The following is a 22,396-nucleotide window of genomic DNA, read 5'->3' on the forward strand; positions in this document are numbered from 1 at the left end:
CCCTGGACCACTCCCTCCCCTTTCTGGCCTCGTATTGTTGGATTTGTGTTTTATTGAGTCCCCGCCATGGCACACACTGCTTGGGGAAGCAGAGCTGTCTCCCATAGAAGATCCCAGGAGTCCATTAAGGGAATCTGTGCTTCTGCCCATCCTTTCTGGCACAGCTCATGCCTCTGCCTCCAGGAAGGCATGCCTGTGGCTCTTGTTCTGGTCTACACTCACTTGGTGCTTGCTTATGTTTTAGCTGTTTGCCAGATGACTATGCAGGGAATGCCTTGAAGGTAAGAACACTGCAGAATTCATCAGAGAGTCCAGTATCCTGCTTAGAGTCCTGTAATAACCAGTCTCATGAAAAGTTTGTGCAGTAAATAGTTGAATAAGAGCAAGTGGTTCCTCAACAAATTCTTATGCCAATTGAAGAAGTCTACAGACAAACCAGCCTTATTCTGTAAAAGTGTGTGTGTCATGAATATATATCAAAGAAAGTTTGAGGAACTGTTCCAGATGAAAGAAGACTGAAGGCCCATGCAATGTGTGATTCCAGTTTTGATCCTGGCTTATATCTGAGTCTGGGGTGGAGGGTAGATTGCTATAAAGCATATTGTTTGGATAATTGAGGAAATTTGAATATGGGTCGTGTATTAGATAAAAATATTTTGTCAATGTTAAAATGTACCGAATTTGATCATTATTGGTTAATGCTTTGTAAGAGAATGTCCTCATACTAGGAGGTACGTCCTGAAATATTTGGAAATAAAGGGGTATGATGTCTGAAACAAATTCTCATGTGATCTAGGAAAAAACAGAAAGAAAAGGAGTGAGGTAAAATGTAATGAGAATCTGAGTGAAGGATATACCTGAGTTTTGTGTGTGTGCACGCTGGGTTTTGTTTTTTTTTTTTTTTTTTTTTTGCACGCTGTTTTTTAACTGCTGTGTGAATTTGAAATAATTTCAAAATAAAAAGTTAAAAAAAATAATAATCTATGCACTTTAATGTGTGCCAAGTTCCTGCTAGAAACTATAAGAAAGATGGGACAAAGAATGTTCCCCCCCAGCTTTGGCTTTTATTTTTTTTTAATCCAGCAGTATTCAGTGAAGTTCTGATACAGCTCCTCCACTGTGTGCCTTTGAACACATAGAACAGCGGTAATGATGATAGTTAACACTAGAAGTACACGTACATTTTTGGTTACCTCAGTTACCAGACTGATGAGGTGGGATGCCTGAGGTTCAGAGGTTAACATGACCTGCCCACAGTCACACAGTCTGGAAGAGACAGGTGCGGGCTTATATCTGCATCAGGCTGTTCCAAGGTGGGTGCTTTCTGAGCCTCTGTATGTGTATCTATAAAAAGAAAGGATTGGATAGACTGATCTCAGCACATCCGTCTTTACATTCGGAAACTTAAAAACTTTATACGATAGGAAGTTAACTGGTTATGAAGCATGCAGATATGTCATGCAGTGCACCTCATTTGTTGTCAGTACTGTGTAAGTGACAGTCCTCCCCCTCACTGCCCACTCACTGCCCTCTGGAGTAGTCCAGCTATGGCAGTGCTGGGATGGGCCGCCTCACCGGGAATGAGAGCACCTGGAGAGATTCCTAGGGGCCAAGCCCTGAGCCACGCTTGAAAGAGAGTGTTCAGTTCAAGGACTGAAAGCAAAAGATGCCAGAAAGGCCCCGTGTCTGTGGAGTTGTAGCTCTGGGACCTGCCTGGAATTGTCTAACCCGTGCTGGGTTCTGAGAGCTGTCTTTCCTCCCTTGCCCCACCCCTCCCAGCCCAGGCCAACCGGTAGATAAGGCACAGATGGAGGCTGCGTGTGGATTCTAGCCCCAGGCACCTTGCCTCTGCTCAGACAGCAGGGCCTGGCGCTGTTATTACTGTAAACAGGACCTTCTGTGAGGCTCCAGTCAGGACCTTGTTGCCCAGATAGCAATCATGATTGAGTCTGCATGGCTCACTGCTTCCAGGCCTCTGGTGCAGGTGGGACAGGGCTCCCCACCCTTCAAGCCCCTCCCCAGCTGCAGCTGAGGGCAGTTCGTGTGAAGGGTCCGGAAATCAGTTGGAACAATGCACGATTGAAGTTCACTGGCCGTTTTGTATTGATTGGTCATAAAGAAGAAGGAAGAAAAACCAAGTGGTACCTCCCTCCCCTGAGTAGAAGAACTGATCAAGTCAGAATAACTCAAAACTGCCCTGTATCCCTGTCTGGGACCCCCTCCCTCCAATAAACAGCAAACCTGAGGAGTTCTCTCTTCTTTGGAAGTCATGCTGGTGCCTGTGACTGCTAGGAGTTCACTTCTCAACTTCTTTGATGCTGTTGATATTTTGAATCCTAAGACTTTAGTTCTGGCAGGGACTTGAGAAATCATTTAATTCAGTTCCATTATTTTACCACAGAGAAAAGTGAGACCCAAAGAGACAGATTTGTCCAGGTCACACAACTAGTTGTTGAGAGAGCCATGACTGAAACCCATGGTCTTCAGCCCCAGGCCTGTGTCTAAGTATCCTCAGCCCTGAGAGAGAAGCCACGCCTACGACCTTCTGCATATATGCAGGAGCCTGAGTTCTTAGGAAAAGACAGGCATATGAGTATAGGGGAGAGATCTGTGTGGGCATTTTGTAGAATGCCACAGGCATTCATTTGTCTAGGCCCTGAGCCACTGTGCCAGCACCAGGAGTCAAGAAACAAGGCATTTCTAGGAGGTGATCCTGACTACTGGGAATGCGGGGCAGGGAAACTGACAGCTGTAGATACGGGTTAGTATAAGCCAAGGCTATCTTTTTTTTTTTTTTTCCATTTATTTTTATTCATTGGAAGCTAATAACTTTACAGTATTGTTTTGCCATACATTGACATGAATCAGCCGTGGATTTACATGTGTTTCCCATCCCGATCCCCTCCTCTCCATCCCATCCCTCTGGGTCTTCCCAGTGCACCAGCCCTGAGCACCCGTCTCATGCATCCAACCTGAGCTGGTGATCTGTTTCACCCTTGATAGTATACTTGTTTCAGTGCTATTCTCTCTGAACATCCCACCCTCACCTTCTCCCACAGAGTCTAAAAGTCTGTTCTGTACTTCTGTGTCTCTTTCTGTTTTGCATATAGGGTTATTGTTACCATCTTTTAAAATTCCATATATATGCATTAGTATACTGTAATGTTCTTTATCTTTCTGGCTTACTTCACTCTGTATAATGGGCTCCAGTTTCATCCATCTCATTAGAACTGATTCAAATGAATTCTTTCTAATGGCTGAGTAATATTCCATAGTGTATATGTACCACAGCTTCCTTATCCATTCGTCTGCTGATGGGCATCTAGGTTGCTTCCATGTCCTGGCTATTATAAACAGTGCTGCGATGAACATTGGGGTACATGTGTCTCTTTCAGATCTGGATTCCTCAGTGTGTATGCCCAGGAGTGGGATTGCTGGGTCACATGGCAGTTCTATTTCCAGTTTTTTAAGGAATCTCCACACTGTTCTCCATAGCGGCTGTACTAGTTTGCATTCCCACCAACAGTGTAAGAGGGTTCCCTTTTCTCCACACCCTCTCCAGCATTAATTGCTTGTAGACTTTTGGATAGCAGCCATTCTGACTGGCGTGTAATGGTACCTCATTGAGGTTTTGATTTGCATTTCTCTGATAATGAGTGATGTTGAGCATCTTTTCATGTGTTTGTTAGTCATTTGTATGTCTTCTTTGGAGGAATGTCTGTTTAGATCTTTGGCCCATTTTTTGATTGGATCATTTATTTTTCTGGAATTGAGCTTCAGGAGTTGCTTGTATATTTTTGAGATTAATCCTCTGTCTGTTTCTTCATTTGCTATTATTTTCTCCCATTCTGAAGGCCAAGGCTATCTTAGGGAAGACTTCTGGGAGGAAGAAGGGGCAAGTCTTTCTTTTTCTTTTTTAAAGTGATTTCTTTTTTCAAATGGTTTTTTTTTTAATTGGAGTATAGTTGGTTTGCAATGTGTTAGTTTTTGCTGTACAGCGAAGCGAGTCAGATCTACATATTTTTTCAGATTGCTTTCCCCGCAGGCCATTATAGAGTATTGAGTAGTGTTCCCTGTGCTATGCAACAGGCTCTTATTAGTTATCTAGTGTATATATAGTGTGTATGTGTCAGTGTCAGTCTCCCAGCTTATTCCTCCCCTGCTGCCTTTCCCCCTTGGTGACCATGTTTGTTTTCTACATCCGTGACTTGATTTCTGTTTTTTTTATTTTTTTTATTTTTTATTTTTGGTTGTGCTGGGTCCTTGTTGCTGCGAGGCTAGTTTCTCTAGCCGCAGTGAGCAGGGGCTGCTCTTTGTTGGGTTGCCTTCTCGTTGCAGTGGCTAGTCCTGCTGCGAAGCACAGGTTCTAGGCGTGCGGGTTTCAGTGGTTGCCACACTGCAGCACGGGGGCGCCACAGTTGCAGCTCTTGACTCTAGCGTGCACGCTTGGTAGTTGTAGTGCACAGGCTTAGTAGTCACATGGCAGGTGGGATCTTCCCGGACCAGGGATCAAACCCTTGTCTCCTACATCGGCAGGTGGATTTTTTACCACTGAACCACCAGGGAAGCCCTTGATTTCTGCTTTGTAAATGGGTTCATTTGTATCTTTTTTTTTTTTTATATTCCACATGTAAGTGATGTTACATATTTATGTTTCTCTGTCTGACTTGCTTCACTCAGTATAACAGTCTCTAGGTCCAAAGTTTTTCTTCTCTTAAGAAACTTTTTTTTTTTTTTAAGGAGTAATAGTATGGTCATTGTTATAAAAAAAAAAAAAAAACAGCAGCAAAACTTCTGACAATAGAGAAGCAATCACAGCAGGAAGTGAAAGTTTGACTCCCTTCCCCACCTGAGGTAACCGCTGCTACCTGTTTGGCCCAGAACCTTCAGTACTCTCCTGAAGATAGATGGGAGAGTTGCTTCTTTTTTCTCCCCCCCTTGATTCGTTACTCTCCTGTGGAAATCATCAGCTTTTGGGCTGCTACTGTTCAGTCGCCCAGTCGTGTCCGACTCTTTGTGACCCCACGGACTGTAGCACAACAAGCCTCCCCGTCCCTCACCATCTCCCATAGTTTGCCCAAGTTCATGTTCATTGCATTGGTGATGCCATCCAGCCATCTTATCCTCTGATGCCCTCTTCTCCTTCTGCCCTTAATCATTTCCAGCATCAGGGACTTTTCCAATGAGTCAGCAGTTCACATCTGATGACCAAAAGACTGGAGCTTCAGCTTCAGCATAAGTCCTTCCAGTGAATAGTCAGTGTTGATTTCCCTTAAGGTTGACTGGTTTGATCTCTTTGCTGTCCAGAAGACTCTCAGGTGTCTTCTCTGGCACCACAGTTTGAAGGCATCAATTCTTTGGTGTTCAGTCTTCTTTATGGTCCAGCTCTCACCGTCATACATGACCACTGGGAAGACCATAGCCTTGACTCTACGGACCTTTATCGGCAGAATGTTTCTGCTTTTCAACACACTGTCTAGGTTGTCCTGCCAAGAAGCAGGAAACTTTTATTCTACCATTGCCCTTGCTTGGGAATTTGAGACCATCCTACCAATCCACAGAAAATTTGGAGCACTTATATTCTAAGTTCTGTGTACACCTTGGATATATCATCCTAGTTTACTGTTACTTCCATAAAATGGGGTGGATACTCATTAGAAAATGATGATAACAATAAAATAGGTTCTTCCATTTGTACAGTGCTTTATTGCATACCAAGTGCTTTTATTTATTTTTGTCTCATCATTTCTTCATGGTGCCCCTGCGTGACATACAGAGTAGGGCTGGTGGCATCCTCTCCCTTTTTTATTTTTTCCTCTCCCTTTTTTAATAGTTGTGAAACAGGCTCAGAGAGCATGAGCTGTCACTCAGATGACACCAAACGAGATTCAGAGAGGTTGAGTCACTCGTTTGTCCATGGCTGCCCACCATGAATTCCAGCTCGTGTACAACTCCCAGGCAGTAGAGCGGGGCAGGAAAATAAATGCCTGCATGTGAACTGAGGGGTCTCTCATTTATTTTCATGCCCTGCACTACTGCCTGGGAGTTGTACACGAGCTGGAATTCAGCTCTGGACTGCTAGTGTGGTTTCCTCTCCATCATCTCCCCTGGGTCACCCCCAATTAGTGTCACCCACCACTGCCCTGCCAAGCAGGAGACCTAGTTCATTAGGGAAGGGCCTCCACAAGTCTGGAGTGCGCCCAGAAAGGCCTGCGGTGCCCACCCCCACTCCTCAGCCCCGGCCACAGGCTGCTCTGGCCTGAGTGGCAACCTGCATTAAGCGTTCCACTCATCATCTCAGGGATGATGGAATCCTAACCTTTTCGGAGACACCGTGCTCTGTCACAAGCATTGCTCTTTTTAAAAGAGATTAATTCACTTGCCGCATTTTGTCCGTTGGTGAAAATCACAGGGGAGAGCAAGGGTGGCTTTCTCAGGCCTCAGAGGCCCTTTCAGCTGCTCTCAGCAGGCATCCACCCGCCCAGCTGTCCCAGGACTTTGAAATGACTGCCCGCTGGGCATTCACTTGCAAAGCAACAAAATGAAATGGAGGAGACCTGGGTTTGTGAAATCCTAACTTTTGGGGCTGCTCTGCACCCTGAGGGAAGTAGGGGAGGGGCCCACTTAGCTCTGAAAGGGGAAAAGTTGTTTGGAGTTGGGGTCACTTGTGGTTTTTCTTTGTTCTGGTCCTTCCTTGAGTCACCAGGTGCCACCACTCCTTATGGAGTTCTGCCTTGTGGTATCTCTTTTAATCCTTACAACCACCTTGCACAGTAGGGATTAATAGCCCCGGTGTCACAGCTAATAAGTGACAGGACCAGAATCTAAACTCTACTCTTTGGACTCCAGGACCATTGCAGTAAGATTTACCTCCTAGGAATGATCCCTCAGGTTTGCAGAACCCTTTCCCTCAGATTTCAGTACTCTGTGTGTGTGTGTGTGTGTGTGTGTGCACATCGTGTGCACTCAGTTGTGTCTGACCCTTTGCAACCCCATGGACTGTAGCCCACCAGGCTCCTCTGTGGAGTGGGCATGTAAAGAGACTGAGGCTCAGAGGATAATATATCTTTCTTGGGGTGTCAGGAGGTGGCAGAACTAGAACTTGAATGCAGATCTTCTGCCCTGTGCTCTTTCTACTCTGTTCATTGAAAGGATAGGAAGTTTGGAGAAGCCTTCTCTCCCAGCATTTTCTCCTCTTAAAAGAAAACCCTGCAATGTACAGAAAAAGGAAACCTCAGCCTGCTAATATGCATACAACAAGTAGCTCCAAATTGTTGCTAATCAGAGACATGCAGATTAAAAGGATAGCATGAAATCCCTGTATACCTATTGCACTTGCAGTGTTTAGGAAGTTGGCTGCTGCCAAGTGTCCGCGGTACACAGGAACGCCCCTGTTCTGCTGGTGAGAGGGTAGATGGAACAGCTGTCCTGAGGAGGACCCTGGTGCTATTTAGTCAAATCAAGTGGTGTAAACCCCGTAACCCAGGGATCATACTCTGAGTACATGCCTTGAGAAAAGACTCACACAGGTCCAAAAGGGCATATGCAACAGGATGTTCTTTGAATGCTGCTTTTGATGACCGAGAGATGAATGTTACTTGGGTGGGTATGCCTGGGAGAACAGAGAGGGAATATCTCTGATGGATGTGGTGTGGAGAATTAAGTTGCAATTTAAAATGGAATTATTATATCCTTAGCAATGTGAACATATTTTAAAATGCAGTTATTTGTGGGAAAAAGTAATAAATACACACATGCATGTTAAAAAAGGAAAGAAAACCCTGCTTGGCTTAGGTCTTGGGAAAAAAAGAATTTCTGACTTGTCTCCTCAGTAGCGAGCATCAGCCAGGCACAGAGTGTGTGCATGTTTGTTGAATAAATGAACAAAAGAGTGCTTGGAGCTGGCCTGGCTAAACTACCCAGGTCATCCTGTATGACTCTGTCTTAGAATCCCCAGGTACTTGCCAATTTGCCACTACCAACTTGAGGCCAGATCACTTTGTTCCATCACAGAGATGGAAACAGGTTAGGGTAGCAGGCAAAAAACACTCTGTAATGAGTACCTGCTATATGCCAGGTACTGAGTTGGGATCCCTGCAAGTTAGAGATTATTGTTCCTACCTGATAGGTGAGAAAACTGAGACTCAGAATTTATTTGTTCAGCATTATCTAGCTGGACTAGAATTTGAATCCAGGTCTGACTTACTCCAGAGCCTTCTATTCACCTTTTTATTACCCTACACTCAGCCCTTAAGGAAAAGGCAATGGCACCCCACTCTAGTACTCTTGCCTGGAAAATCCCATGGATGGAGGAGCCTGGTAGGCTGCAGTCCATGGGGTCGCTAAGAGTCAGACCTGACTGAGCGACTTCCCTTTCATTTTTCACTTTCATGCATTGGAGAAGGAAATGGCAACCCACTCCAGTGTTTTTTCCTGGAGAATCCCAGGAACGGAGGAGCCTGGTGGGTTTCCATCTATGGGGTCGCACAGACTCGGACATGACTGAAGTGACTTAGCAGCAGCAGCAGCAGCAGCCCTTAAGGGGCCGGAAGAGGAAGCATCTCAATCTTTTTTCTTCAGCACTGCCTCCAGAAGAGTGTTGCTTCCAGAATTCTCAGGGCCCAGGCAGGGAAATGCGGGTCACTGGGTTCTGGCTTCATTGAGTTTCTTCTGTCCACTCCTACATTAGCTCATCTCCCTTGGTCTATGTTACAGCAGCTTCCAAAATGGTCTCCTTGTCCCTGTTTTCTACTCTGTCTCCTTTCAGACTCAGCTTGCTTAAGCTATTAGGTTAATTCTTTAGTTTCTTTTACCCCAGACTTCAGTGACAACCCCACTTGCCTATGGTAAGCCTCTAAGGAATGGCAAATAGGTTTCCTGTTATTGATGGTGGCTAATTGGAGCCAGTGTTGAGGAGGCTCTTTCAAGGGCTCCATGCAAAGAGCTGCTAAGAGAGATTTGTGATTTCTGACTCAAATGCAGGAGCCCAGGACCACATGCCAGGCATTTGTCAACCCTTTAGATTGGGTTTTTAATGTAGGGTCCACTATTGATTTCCTGAGGACCTATGAACCTCTGGATGTTGTATGTAAAGAAAGTTTTATGTCATTTTTGAATGTGTGTGCACTTGTGCACTTTTCTGGAAAGGATCATCAGCTTTGATCATATTCTCAGAGGAGTCCATGGCTCGAAAAGGTTTATGCCCACTGCCTTGTCCTCCTAGCTTGGCTTTTGAGACCCTCTGTTAGGCCCTTACTCTCTTGGCAGCTGCCTGTTTCTGTGCTGTTAACTGTCACATGGCTGGATCTGCCTGGTGGTCTCTCTGAATATGCCTTCTCATCACTTCCCTGCTTCTAAACAGTATCTTGTGCCTTTTACCTTGACTGGCGTGTATTTCCTCCTCCTCCTCTAAATTGTTCCTGTTCTTCAAGACAGAGTTCAGGTCTTTCCCTCAAAAACCTCTGATTTGCTTCAGCCCTTCCTGATTTTCTAGTCTTGTGGACTGGGGGCCAGAAACATGAAGCCAGCCAGGCAGAATCACAGTTAAAATCAGAACTCCAGTCTCTCAGTTCTGAGAACCTTGTGTTCTCCACGGCACCACTTGGCCTGCTGAACAAGGGAAGATTTTGTCCAAAAAGAGATTTTTGTCTCAGAAAATTATCCCCAGGGTTCTTAGCCTCTTTAACATTTTTTACTATGGACACTTGTTTCTGCATAAAAGATGCTTAACAGTATGTAGTAAGATAAGAGGCCAAGGATTTTGCCCAGAAGAAACCTTTCAAACTAGAGGTGAGAGAAGGAGGGTTTCCCAACCTCCTCTCTCGACACTTTACCCTCACACTTCATACCTCAGTTGTGCAAGACCTCTCTCAGGGCCTCATATAACCCATGCTGCCTTCTACTCTGGTCGAGAGGCTTTACCTCTGCCTGAAACACTCCTCCCCTGCCTTGCCCGCTTTTGTCTGGCTAACTCTGTTATCATCACTTCCTCTGAGAGGCCTGATGGATCATTAAGACTTGGTTAGATTCCCTGGTTGTACACTTGCAACCTGCAGCCCCTTTTCCTAGCACTCATCAGATGTGTGGTGATGTGCTTGCTGGTCTGTCTCCCCTCAGGCTTTAACTGCCTGTGTCAATGTCTGCAAAGGCAGGGAACAAATGAGTGAACAGATGAGTTCACAGGCTGAGTGAACAAATGAGTACATGTTGCGTCTCTTCATCCTTCCAAGCCTTCATCACCTGCTTACTTCAACAGCACAGACGTTAGAGTTGGCTTAGTCCAGAGGGGCAGCTACTACTGTTTATGGCAAAAGAATGGAGCTAGGACTCAACCCCAAGCATCTGGACTCTTTGCCAGGGCCCTTTTGTCTGGAACCCACTGATGAGTAGACAGCCTCACAGTTCCCCCAAACACCCATTCCTAATAAGCAGCTCCTTCCTTGTTGGTGAAATGCTCTTGATTGTTGGTCTCCCCCATTCCTGGCCTCCTACAACACTTCTGGTGGGAGACCACACACTATAGGCTTTGGTTTCCTGTTATCCTGGGTCCTCCCTCCACAACTAAATTCCCTAGAGCAAACTCCCTGTGTTCACCATACCCCCATTCCAGAATTCAGTACAGGATCAAGTGCATATCATGCTGATTTGTTGGAGTCCATTCAGTCTTTTGTCTTCCATGTTACATGGAGCCAGGTTCAGTATAGAGGAGGGGTGATGACGTGAGAAGAGTTCAGGCTTCAGAGCCATTATTGACTTGGGTTCCAGTCACAGGATTGCCCCTTACCTAGCTTTGTGACCTTGAACCTGTTACCTCATCCATGAAAAGAGGAGATTAACATCATCAGCTCCTTAAGCATGTGTGAAAAGTGAATGGAGAGAATGTATGCAAAGTTCCCAGGCAGTTCCTGCTTGTGGGAGGTGCTCAGTAAGAGTTGGTTCTCTTTACTCTCCTCTCTATCTACCCCCACATTATAGGGTCCCCTGCTACCAGGACCTAAAATACCCAGACTTTTAGGGGTATGGTTAAAACCTCATGCTTGTTCATTTATCCAACAGGAGCTGCTGAGCTCCTACCCACATGCTAGGCACTTACATATCCAGTCAAGTAGGTTCACATGAACTTTCCTAGAAACCTCATCTAGCATTTCTAACACTCTTTCCATCTTTCCTTGGCAAAGAGTTCCAATTCCAAACAGCCACCATACAGATAAACTTGAGAAGTGGGATCCTTCTATAAACTGATAGCTACATAGATGAGAAGTGTTGTCGGACATTTGGTGTTAAGCATGGAGAAATTCTAAGGACAGAGATCTGTGGACTGGATGAGTCAGGAGAGTCTTGTTGAGGGAGAGTCCCCCAAGCCAGGATTGTATCCCATGAAAGTAGGATTAAAATAGGCAGAGAGTCAGGGAGAGAGCATTCTGGATAGAGAGAAGGCACATTGTTTCCTCGGAAGGCTGGAAGGATAAGAGTGGAGGCAGACTCATTTAAGGGAAGAGAGAGAGGAAGAGGAAGCATGGAGTCAGGGGATAGTGACCAGAGGAGCTGGGATGGGTATTTGGTTCTCAGAGGTCTATAACTATTTCAAAATCCATCTAGTCCCTGTTGATTTTTCATGTCTTCCACTCTTATGTCCATGATAAACCATACACTGAAAATACTTCTGTCTCTCTCCAGACTATTGTCGGAAGGTGCAGATGTCAATGCAAGGCACAAACTTGGCTGGACAGCACTGATGGTGGCAGCCATCAACCGAAACAACAGGTGAGAGATCTCCTTTCACTCTCCCTTTGCCAGAACTCTGCAGACCACGATCCTGAACCTTCTCCTACCCTTGGACTGTCCCCCTGCTGTCTTCTCCAGAGGCAGGGAAATGGCCTCAGCTTAAGGGACTGTTCTTCACCTGGTGCAATGGAACTTTCAGGAGATGTGGAGTGGGAAGCTCTAGCTCTGGAACCCAGCTCCATCATTCACTGACCTTGTGACCTTAGACGAATCATTTGCTTTACCGAAGCAACAAGATGTTTGAGAAGCCTGTTAGGGATTAAGTATACATGTTCAAGTTATCATCATGATTCCGCCATCATATCTTTTCATGTTGAGCAGTCTGCAGTCATTGTCCCCAGCAAGGGCTTCTTTGGGCTGTTCCTTTGGAAGTTCTGATAGAAAGTAGGGAAGGTGGGGTGTTCTGCCCTCTCATTGCAGGCTCTTCTATTTCCCTACCCGCTCCCCTAGTGCCCTAGCATGCAGCTGTTGGGTTAAGGTTGAAATAGTCTACTTTGTACAGAGAGTGAGCTCTACTACTCAACAGCCATCCACATATGTATTAACTTTGCCGCTGAGACAGCTGAAGCCCAGAGAGGCAGAGTGATTTGTCTGAGGTCACACAGGTAGCATTTAGAACCTGGTCTGGCTGCCTGCAGAGTTTGTTTTACTGTAACTCACTGCTGCCTTCCTCTGCCAGATCCCAGGCTCAGGCTGGATGCTTTGAGTCTCTAGTTGTGATTGTGCAAAAGAATTGACTGAAAAAGCAGGAAAAGATGCTTTCAAAGAAGGCAGACTGGGCACTTCAGTAGCAGCCACTGATATTGATCATGGGAGGTGCCAATTTTCATTTTCCCTTCAATCAGATCTTTAAGGCTTTTATCTGCCAGTACCAACCACCTTTGTGAGAGTCATAAAGGTGGTAGAAATCAACCAAACTGGGACTTTATAATGTTGAGGTGGCACCGCCTCAGACTGGCTGAGAGACTTAGCTGTCCTGAGCTAGTTCTCTCTTCTCTGCTCCTGTCATGAACTTGATCTCAGCACTCTGTCTCCTTATTTGCCTCTTTAGCCCCAAGCACATAGTCTTTAAAAGAAAAATTGATGTAAACAGGCTCTACAAGTCAGAGCCTAGTGTCCAGTTCTGGTTCCGACCCTTGGCTGAATTTCAAAATTCTGTGGACACCTAGTTTCTTCACCTGAAAGCAACTATTTCTGCAAACATTTGGTAGATAACTCCTCTGAGCCAGGCTCTGTGTTAATCACTGGGGAATCAGAGGCCTTGGGAGTTCATGGTCTCATGTGGAAAAGATAGGCAGGTAGAGAAGCAGAGTGTAGTGTAATCAATGATGTCAGAGCAGTGTGGACAGGATGTTATCAAAGCAGAGGGCGTGAGGAGACTGAGTCTGACAGAAGAGCAGATATTCTCACTGTATTCTTGTGAGAGTCAGATGAGATAATGTATGTGCTACAGGTTACGAATGGTGAGATGTTATTCTCTGCTGCTAGACCTGTCCACACGCAATCACATGTGTTTGTTCTACTTCTGATAACCCGATTCCCCTGCCTCCACCTACACCCACCAGTCTTTCCCAGCTTGCAGGTATCTCTATCTGCAAGAGATAACCAGGGATGGAGAAAAGGGAGGGGGTGTGAGCCCTTCTGTGTGTGATATTTTCAGCATTGATACAGGATAGGAAATAACACTATATTTAAGAGTAATGCCAATCATTGAGCAGATTGCTCATAGATGTGCTTTGAGGACACTTCTCTTTCAATCTAATGAGTTGTTGGTTTAACTGATTGCTCTTTCTTTATCCAGGGCCATTAGCAAATCAGTGACGCTCACTGAGCAAAGTGAGAGTGTTGGTTTGTATTTACTTGGTTCCTGGGACTAATTATTGGTGTTTTAAACTTCTATTTTATGCCCTCCTCTTCCTTCCAGTACCCAGCAAGCCCAGATTTTTACAGAAAACAGCATACTTTCAGGTTAGATTTATTTATTCATATCACAAAAATTGTTTGGTACCTTCTCTTTACCAGGCACTGTTCTTGATAGACAAATATCCCTGTCCTCAAAGAGCTTATTTCAGTACAAGTGGTGGTCCTTGGGTAGAAAGAGGCAGAAATAAACAATATACAGTAAATACAATACACAAGTAAACTATATAATATGTTAGGAGATAAGAAGTGCTAATGGAAAAAAAGGAAAAGTAGAATCTGGTATGCCAGGAATATACTGCTCAGGGAGGATAGGCCGCATTCCTAAGGTGCTGTGGGAGTGGTCTTGAAGGATTATTGTGTCCATCCCAGCACAATCTGCCAATGTTTTTCCGTGTTAGAAGTGTGCTGATCCTCATCTTATCAGTCACCAAACCCGCCGTCTGGAATCATGCTGTCCAGGCCTGAAATGCCACCACCTTTGAATTGGGTTTGTATCAAGCAAGAGTAGAGGGGCAGCAACTTGGGATTCAAGGCAGAAAACAGAGAACCTTCACCTCCTTTCCAGTGTTGGCTGCCCACAAGCTCAAGGGAGATATCCTGAGAAAAGCACAGTCGTTTCACCCTCCACTGCCTATAGTGCCTGGTTGCTTAATGTGTTAAGTCCTTGGGGATATGAACACGATAGTCTCTATCCTTAAGGAGATAACTTTTTGTGAACTTTTATATATGTATTTATGTGTATATATATATCTGTGTGTGTGTATGTATTTATTATTTTATTTAATTTAGAATGGAGAAAGTGTTATTTAGTTTTGAATAGAAAATATAGTGCTATAGAACAAAGAAAATCATTTATCCCCTCCTTTTATTTCCAAAAAGGGTTTGAGGTGACTTAAATTCAAATACAAACATAGATGTACACAGGAGAGTTAAAACTGGATCAAGATCAGAAATCATATTGGTAAAAGGAAAGATAATTCTATCAGGATTGAACTTGAGATTTTCTTTTCCAGAAATAGGTTTGTTGTTTTTTTAAAAATAATACAGAGAAGCAATGAGCCATCAGCTGAATTTCCTCTATCTAGAAACCAGTCACTATATATCTATATCTGTGTGTGTCTAATTTTACATAAGTGGGACCAGACTGTACTCTCTGTAAGTCAGGTAACTTATGGAATAGAGTATGAATTTAGTTAGAAGTTTCCTGACCAAGCAAAAAAGGATACAGCGAATTTTGGTTCTTCAGGAGAGAGGAACTTGGTTCTGATGTACCTTTTTATCATCATGTTAGGCATCCAGCAACGTTAAAAAAAAAAAACTATACTGTGTTAGGTGCTGGTGTGCTAGGCTAGAGGGCCTTCAGATACTAAGTAAGCATCCCAGCCTTTGCCTTAAGAAGCTTACTTGGACTGCTAACATCAAGGAATTGAGCATTGTGATGGCCATTGTCTTCACTAGCCGTCCTGCCAAAGATTTACCAACATTCTGCTCGGACAGTCCTTTCACAAGCCTAGTAACAGCTTGGGTGTAGTATTGACTTGAGGAGTAGTCGGCAGGGGCGGGCCCCTTCTCCACAGTGAGCTCTCTGTAAGCCTCACGCCACAGGCACTTGTTTAGCCTAAATCTGGGTGCCTCATTCCATGTTGCACTCTGACCCAGCCCAGCTAAAGGCTAAGCCACAGGGTCCGAGGATGACCACTGTAACTTAGCACAGCCTCTACTGGCTCGTGCAAATATACCCAGGCTTCAGCTAAATTCAATTAGTTTTTCTTTAAGAACGGAAAGAAATCCAATTTTACTAAACATGGACAGACGGTGGAAGGCACTTTGATGTTACAACTTCTCAGTGATGCTTTACTTAGTCACAAGTTCATAAGCAAGAAGGCTTAATTACTTGGGAAAACACGGGATTAAAACTGGATACAATGGTGGAGTATCCGCTCTTGGGCAACTTGATTCGAACCCATGCGCTGAGTTCGTGTGTGGTGCAAACTTTGATGTGCGCGGTGACAAGCTGGAAGTCATGACCCCCTCAGGGATGCTCCTTCAGATGGCATTTGCAGGATGTGTAGGCGGAGAGGCAGGGCCTGCCAGGCCTGTTTGCTCTACTTTGATGTCCAGGCAGCCACAGGCCCCACTGTTTGCTCTTTCACTGAGGGGTGGGTTGGGAGCCTCCTACCTTTCCCAGTGGACAATGGCCAGCAATGGAGTGTGACGACTGTTGACCATTCCAGGAGCCTGGCGGACCAGAACAAGGCTTTGGGAGGTGCCGAGCCTGGGGGGCCAAAAGCTGTTTATAGGACAGCCGTTTCTCCAAATGTAGCTTTCTTTAAAGCCCCGTGGTGGTCAGGTGCTCATCGTGGAGGTACAAATGGTCTTGTGAGTTTTAATAGGTACTGAGTACTGCTTGACCCTTTGTCCAGTGGCACTAAGGTACTTGTCAATTGAAAGTTTGTCTTTTCTGTTTTCTTGATCAACATGTATGTGCAGGGGATAGTGGTTTGGAATTAAAATGGTACGATTTCTGATTCCTCAAAAAAGAAGCTGTCAAAACACGTCTGATAACAAATTTATCCAGAAGGTATAAAGAACTCTTGGACACATCAGTAATAAAAAGATAGCCCAGTTTTTAAAAAATAGGCAAAAGACTTGAGCAGACACTTCAAGTACATTAAAAATACTCAGCATTTAGGGAAATGCAAGTTAAAATCATAGTGAAATGCTATTCCATTTGACCAAATACCTATTCCAATGACCAAAATTTTAAAAACTGACACTACCAAGTGATGATAGTGATGCAGAACAATTGTCATAACTGCTGATATGAATGTGTAATGGAATAGCCACTTTAGAAAACATTTTAGCAATTTCTTATAGAGGCAAAATGTACATTTATCAAACAGCCCAGCAATACCAACTCCTAGGTATTTGTCCATGAAAAATAAAAACATATCTACCTAGAGACCTGTATGCAAATATTTACAGTAACCTTATTCATAATCCCCCAAAACTCAAAATTACCCAAATGTCCATCTTCTGATGAAAGGACAAATTATGGTACATCCATACAGTGGACCTCTCAGCACTGGGGAAATGGTCGAATCTTGAAAGTCTTATGCTAAGTTAAAGCCAGACAATGAAAACTACCTTCTGTATAATTCCATTTATATGACAGTCTGGTAGAGGCAATACTATAGGGACAGAACTCAAGTTAGTGGCTGCTAGCATTTAGGAGAACCCACTCCAGTGTTCTTGCCTGGAGAATCCCAGGGATGGGGGAGCCTGGTGGGCTGTGGTCTGTGGGATCTCACAGAGTCGGACACGACTGAAGCGACTTAGCAGCAGCAGCAGCAGCAGCATTTAGGAGTGGGAGGAAGGACACAAAGGAACTTTTCGGGTGACGGTAATACTTTAGAGTATTAATTCTTAATTCTGGTGGTGGCCATACAACTCATCAAATTGTACATCTTAGAAGGATGCATTTTACTATGTGTAAATGATGCTTCAATAAACTGACATTAAAAAAGTTTTTCAAATGCCACCATCTTTCTCTATATTTTCACTGTTAATTGTGACCTTTGGTGTACTGAGAATTCATGATTGTAGTGTTAAAATGAAAAAAATGAACCCATATTGTTTGTGGTCTACTAGAATGTTTTGAATCCTTATTGCTGATGGGATCTTACATTGGAATACTATATATTCTGATTATAGAGAGTAAAGATTTGTGGAGTCACACAACCGATGAATAGTGATCAGTTCACTTTGTGAGTGGTATATTGGCAGGCTCACAAAGTGTCATAGGGTTCTTCATAGCAAGGAGAAAGAGCAGGGCTCAGGACTGGGAACTTGCCTCATCCCGTATCATTCTTGGGTTCTTTGTTCCTGGACTGCCATCCAGAGAGGACCACCTAAATAGTGTGGCCATTGGGGTGCTTCAGGAACCAAGGATCCTGAAAGGGTGGGGTGGTGGGGGGACATTGAGATTTGAGCCCGCTTGGGCTTGCTGGTTGCTTTGAAAGCCCCTGCCCCAGAGAAGGTGAGTCCACCAGACAGAGAAGGAAGCTCCAGCAGAACTGTTTGAAATTCCCCACAAGAGTCTCCCTCCCTCCTGCTTTTTCTCCTGGAGTACATTTCATCAGCATCGGAAGGACTGCTTCCCGGCACTGCCTTCCCTACTTGGCTGGGGTCCCTGAGGAGCTGAGCTAATGAGTGGATAACACGCATTTGCCAAGGCCTTCCTGGATGTGGTACCTGGGCTTTGTTAATTTTAAAATGCCGCCATCCTTGGCCAAAGACCATTTAATTCCCTCTCGTAGCAGTCATTTATTTTTAGCATTGGCTTATTTTCCCTCCGTCTTACTAAGGGAAGGGGGACATTATACCCTATCTTTAAGAACCCAGAAGCCCAAGCTAGATTCCTGACCCTCAGGAGAGGCTTTACAGGCCTCTCTGTGTGGCCGACAACTGTGCAGGTGTTCTCTGAGCAAGGAACTGGTGCTGCTCTTGCAGCTGGACCAGGGCAGCCTCCTTGGGAGGCTCTTCTTTGCTGACTGGCCAGAGGCAGAGCAAGTAGAGCACCCTGGACCCATGCTTCAGCTTAGGTCTTTAGGGGGCCTGACAGCGTGGAGGTCTAGCCTGTCTTGGAGGCTTCCAGCCTCTTCCCAAGATCCCCAGCCTGTTCTCAGCCTGGCTGCTTGCTGCACAACGGTGCTTCCTTTGGCCCAGAGAGACTGACTTTGTGCTGTCTGATCTCCTGACTGTAGTGATGATGATGGTTGTGGTGTCTTCTGCGTGCCAGGCCCATGTCAAGTACTTCCAGTATTGGCTGTGATCCTCACTGCAACCCTAAAAGGGATAGGTTATTATCCCTGTTTTACATATAGAGAAAATGAAGTTCAGAGGTGTTCAAGCTTGTCACTGTTGAAAGGGAGAGCTGGGATTTGAAGCCAGGTACCTCTGAACCCCAAACCCTTTTTCTCTCCACTGGACTACACTGCCCAGGTAGGGAAGATTCAGGATCAAAGCCATGTCAGGACCAGGTGTCAAGTCAACTCGGGCAAGGTTTCTTGATGACCCACTATGTGCTGGATGATTTTGAGAAATTTAAAAACCAACAAACTACCCCCCTTGTCTTCAGAGAAGAGATAAAATAAGCCCCCTTTAACTGTAGAATGAGGCAGAGGATGGTCATTACCCCAGAGAAGACCAACCTAGAGTGCTTGGGAGGGGGTGATCATGAAAGGAGGCCCTTTCACATGAGATGGGCCTTGAAAGATGGACAGGAGTTTGATCAGTAGAGGTGGAGAGTAGAAAGACAGCATTTTTGGAATAAGGACCATTGTGAGCGTAGGCTCCTAATGGTAAGAAAGTAGGGATGTACCAGAGTTCATCGGAGGTACTGGCAGGGTCTGGAGACCAGCGAACGTAAAGGAAAGCCTTATCCAGCACAGGCCACGGTCCTTTCAGGCTGAGACTGTCCAGCATGTGCTGGTGGTGTGAGCTCGAGAGCTGAAGACTGGGGTTCACATCCAGGCTCTTGCTCCTATTGTCTCGACAAATTCTTTCACTTACCTGTGATTGTTTCCTCAACCATGATACTGAGATAACAAGGTGAGCTACTTTTAAGTGTGTAAATGTATGTAAAAGTGTTTAGAATGATGCCTGCCACATAATAAGCACTGGAGAAGAGTTTGCTACTTTAGTTAATAGTAGTGGTAGTGTCTTAATTATTATTATGACTAACCCTGCTGCGGCTGATTGTGGGTGACCTCATGAAGTTAGTGAATTTCCTTCAAGTAGGCCTATCTTTGAGGGAGGTGGCGCTATTACTTGCCTCTCACCAGTGTCTCTTTTGTATGATGCAGAAGCAGTAGAGCTTTGGAAATTCTTTTTCTACTCCTTTTCATCTCAGAAGCTGTGCCTAGAACACGGGACCCCAGACCAGAGCATTTTGACGTGAAGATGGCTATTGTCCCAGGTGGCCACCTGCCTGGTGAAGAACAGTTCCCAGTATTTCCCAGCAAGGAAGGGTGGCTGAGGGTGCTGGCCAGGTGCCCAGAATGCCAGCACTATGCCCCCAGAAAAGTGTGCCGTGCTTGACGTCTCTCCCACCGCTGCTGCTATGGCTGATTATCTCTGAGTAACAAAGAGTCATTTCTAATCCCATTTAGAATCATTGCCCAAGATAATCCTGTTTCATAGTAATGATATTCCAATTCCAGCATGCACCCATTTCTAGTTTGGCAGACACATGCCTTGACCTCAGGCCACCCAGGCACTACTCTTGGGGAAGCGATGCCAGCTCATTTGCCTAACTTGACAGTCTCAGGGTACCCACCCACTTTTCCACCGCTGTATCCCATCCTGGGGTTCTGTGTTCAGGGCTGTCTTCACCGAGAGGATTGGTTGGGACAAAAAGAGCACCCAGTGCTCATCCCCTTCAGCAGCCTGGGGAGTAGTGTTCCATTTCTAGGGACTGTGATGTGGTGTGCTCCTGCACCTCCTCTCTAAAGACCTCAGACCCACTCTGTGCCACGAACTGTGCTTATTAGGGCTGCCAGGCCGGTGGGTCGGGGATATACAGTAAATATCAGTAAATACGGTGAGTGTGCCTAGGATGCAGCAAGGTTTTGGCTGTCTCTCATGCTATCTGCATTAATAAAATATGATGTAGCAAATAGTTTAGTCAAAACTAATGAATGGTGAGTGATCTGGTTCATTGTTTATATATGAATGGATATCAGGCTGGAAAGCAGACTGTACTTATGAACCACAGGGTTCTGTCCTATTCACTAGTCATATCACTGATTCTAATGAGACCACTGATAAATGACAACCAAATTGGCAAATTCAATGAAGCTGATATGTTGGGTGAAAGAATTGCAAATGTGAAAAAAGAACTCAATGGGATAGAGCAGTGGTTAAATCTCTGGTGATAAAAATTAATAGGGGAGATGAGTGTTTCAGTCTGCAGTTAAAACCAAGACCAACAGTAATATCCAGGGCAACCCAATTTAGCAGTTCTGGCAAGTAGAGCCCAGGAGCTGACTGCAGCCTCAGTGTGTGCACCAGCAGTGCAGTGTTAAGGCCTCAGAAGTGAATCGATAACAAATATTTACTGGCCTGTACTCTGCCCTGTGTGCAGGGGAACAGGTGGCCAGGCACAGTCCTTACCTTAGGGAGCACAGTCTAGATGTGCATGGCAGAGTGGTGAGGGACAAGGGCTCCAGAAAAAGGACCTGAGTTTAAAACCTCGCTCTACCTCTTACCAACTGTTTCCTCATCGGCAGAGTAGGAACAATAATGGCACCTGCCTCAGCATCATGTGGTTGCAAAGATTAAAATGCACTTAAGACAGCCTAGTGCATAGTAAGTATAGGAGCCCCAGCATGCTCTTATGGATGATTTGCCTATGGAGAGCCTGGTCTAGCCCATACTGTGGAAAGAATCCCTAATAACCAGGGCCTGACCACTCTGGCCCATTGGTTTGGCGACCGAGTATTATGAACCACAGATTGAAAGGCATGGACCTGTGTTTAGAACTAGGTGAAGAGTGTGAAATTGCGATTGTCCTGGAAACCCTGTAATAGATAGTCTTGGTTTGGTGGCCCACGTAACGTGCTATGCCTTCCTTGAGCTTTGCCCAAATTATCTCACCTTGTCTGGGCCCACTATTGATTTTTGACCCTTGTCTATCTGAATCAGATTCCTTCTTATTAACCCAGCTAGCTTTATGACTATCTGAAAATATTACTGTCCCTGGTGCATAGTAAGGGCCCAGCAACTATGGGATGTTAGGACAGACTAATGGATGGTCAGGTGGGTGAGAAGCAGTGTGGTTTAGGGGAATGTGCACCAGACAGTAATGAGTTTGAATCTTGGTTCCTGTGTTTATTTAACATGTATACTTGGACTGCTCATGTTGTCTTGCTGAGCCTCAGTTTATTCATTTATAAAATTGACTGGCACCTCATTGCAAGTGGTTATAATGATCTGGAATAGTAAATGTAAAAGTAAATGTAAAGTGCTCAACCCTCTATGGCTACTTTATTATGATTACTGATCTTTGCCTTTTGAGGGAAGTAAATAAAATATCATCCTCATTTGAGAAAACTGGGACACGTTTTCTACACAGCTACCTTGCTTCCTACCTAATCTTTAGTTTGTTTCCCAAGGAAGCTGACTTTAAAAAGAAAACTGCACCCCATCCTCCCAAAAAAGAAGAAAAGAAAACCGCCGTCCTATTTCCCCACTACCCGCCCCTGCCCCAAGCTCATGCCCCCCCACCACAGGATCTTTAGATTCAACACGTGCCTTTGGCCGGCCACCCTGCTTTCCTGACCTCCCATAGACTGGCCAGTAGACTGAATGAGCCACAGCTCATTTGACTTCCAGCAAACTTCCTGAACTGTGACCTCTTTGCTTCCTCCCCTCACCGAGGTGTGCGCTGGGTTGAGAATAGGTCAACTCTTTGTCTTCTCCTTGGGACACGGTGACCCTATGCTTAGATGTGGGGGGTAAAGGGGAGGGGAAGTCAGAGGAGCCTCTCCAGAAGCTCCACATTGTGTGGGGACGACCTGGAGCTGGGATCACTGCCCTTCTTGCTTCACCAGCTCCAGCTGCTCACCAGCCGTCTCTGACACGTGCCTGGCCCAGCCTAGGCCTCAGCTCACACCACAGGTTTCCT

General features: G+C 45.2%; 1 protein-coding gene across 1 annotated transcript in view; it reads left to right on the forward strand.

Moving 5' to 3' along the window:
• CLPB (ClpB family mitochondrial disaggregase) overlaps positions 1-22,396 on the forward strand; it is a 151,511-nt gene that overhangs the window by 20,728 nt on the left and 108,387 nt on the right. Inside the window, exon 3 of the mRNA XM_065943964.1 lies at positions 11,677-11,763. Coding sequence (XP_065800036.1) covers positions 11,677-11,763 — 87 coding nt within the window. The remainder of the gene's footprint in view (positions 1-11,676; positions 11,764-22,396) is intronic.

Source organism: Muntiacus reevesi, chromosome 9 (genome assembly GCF_963930625.1).
Source record: "Muntiacus reevesi chromosome 9, mMunRee1.1, whole genome shotgun sequence".
Lineage (NCBI taxonomy): Eukaryota > Metazoa > Chordata > Mammalia > Artiodactyla > Cervidae > Muntiacus > Muntiacus reevesi.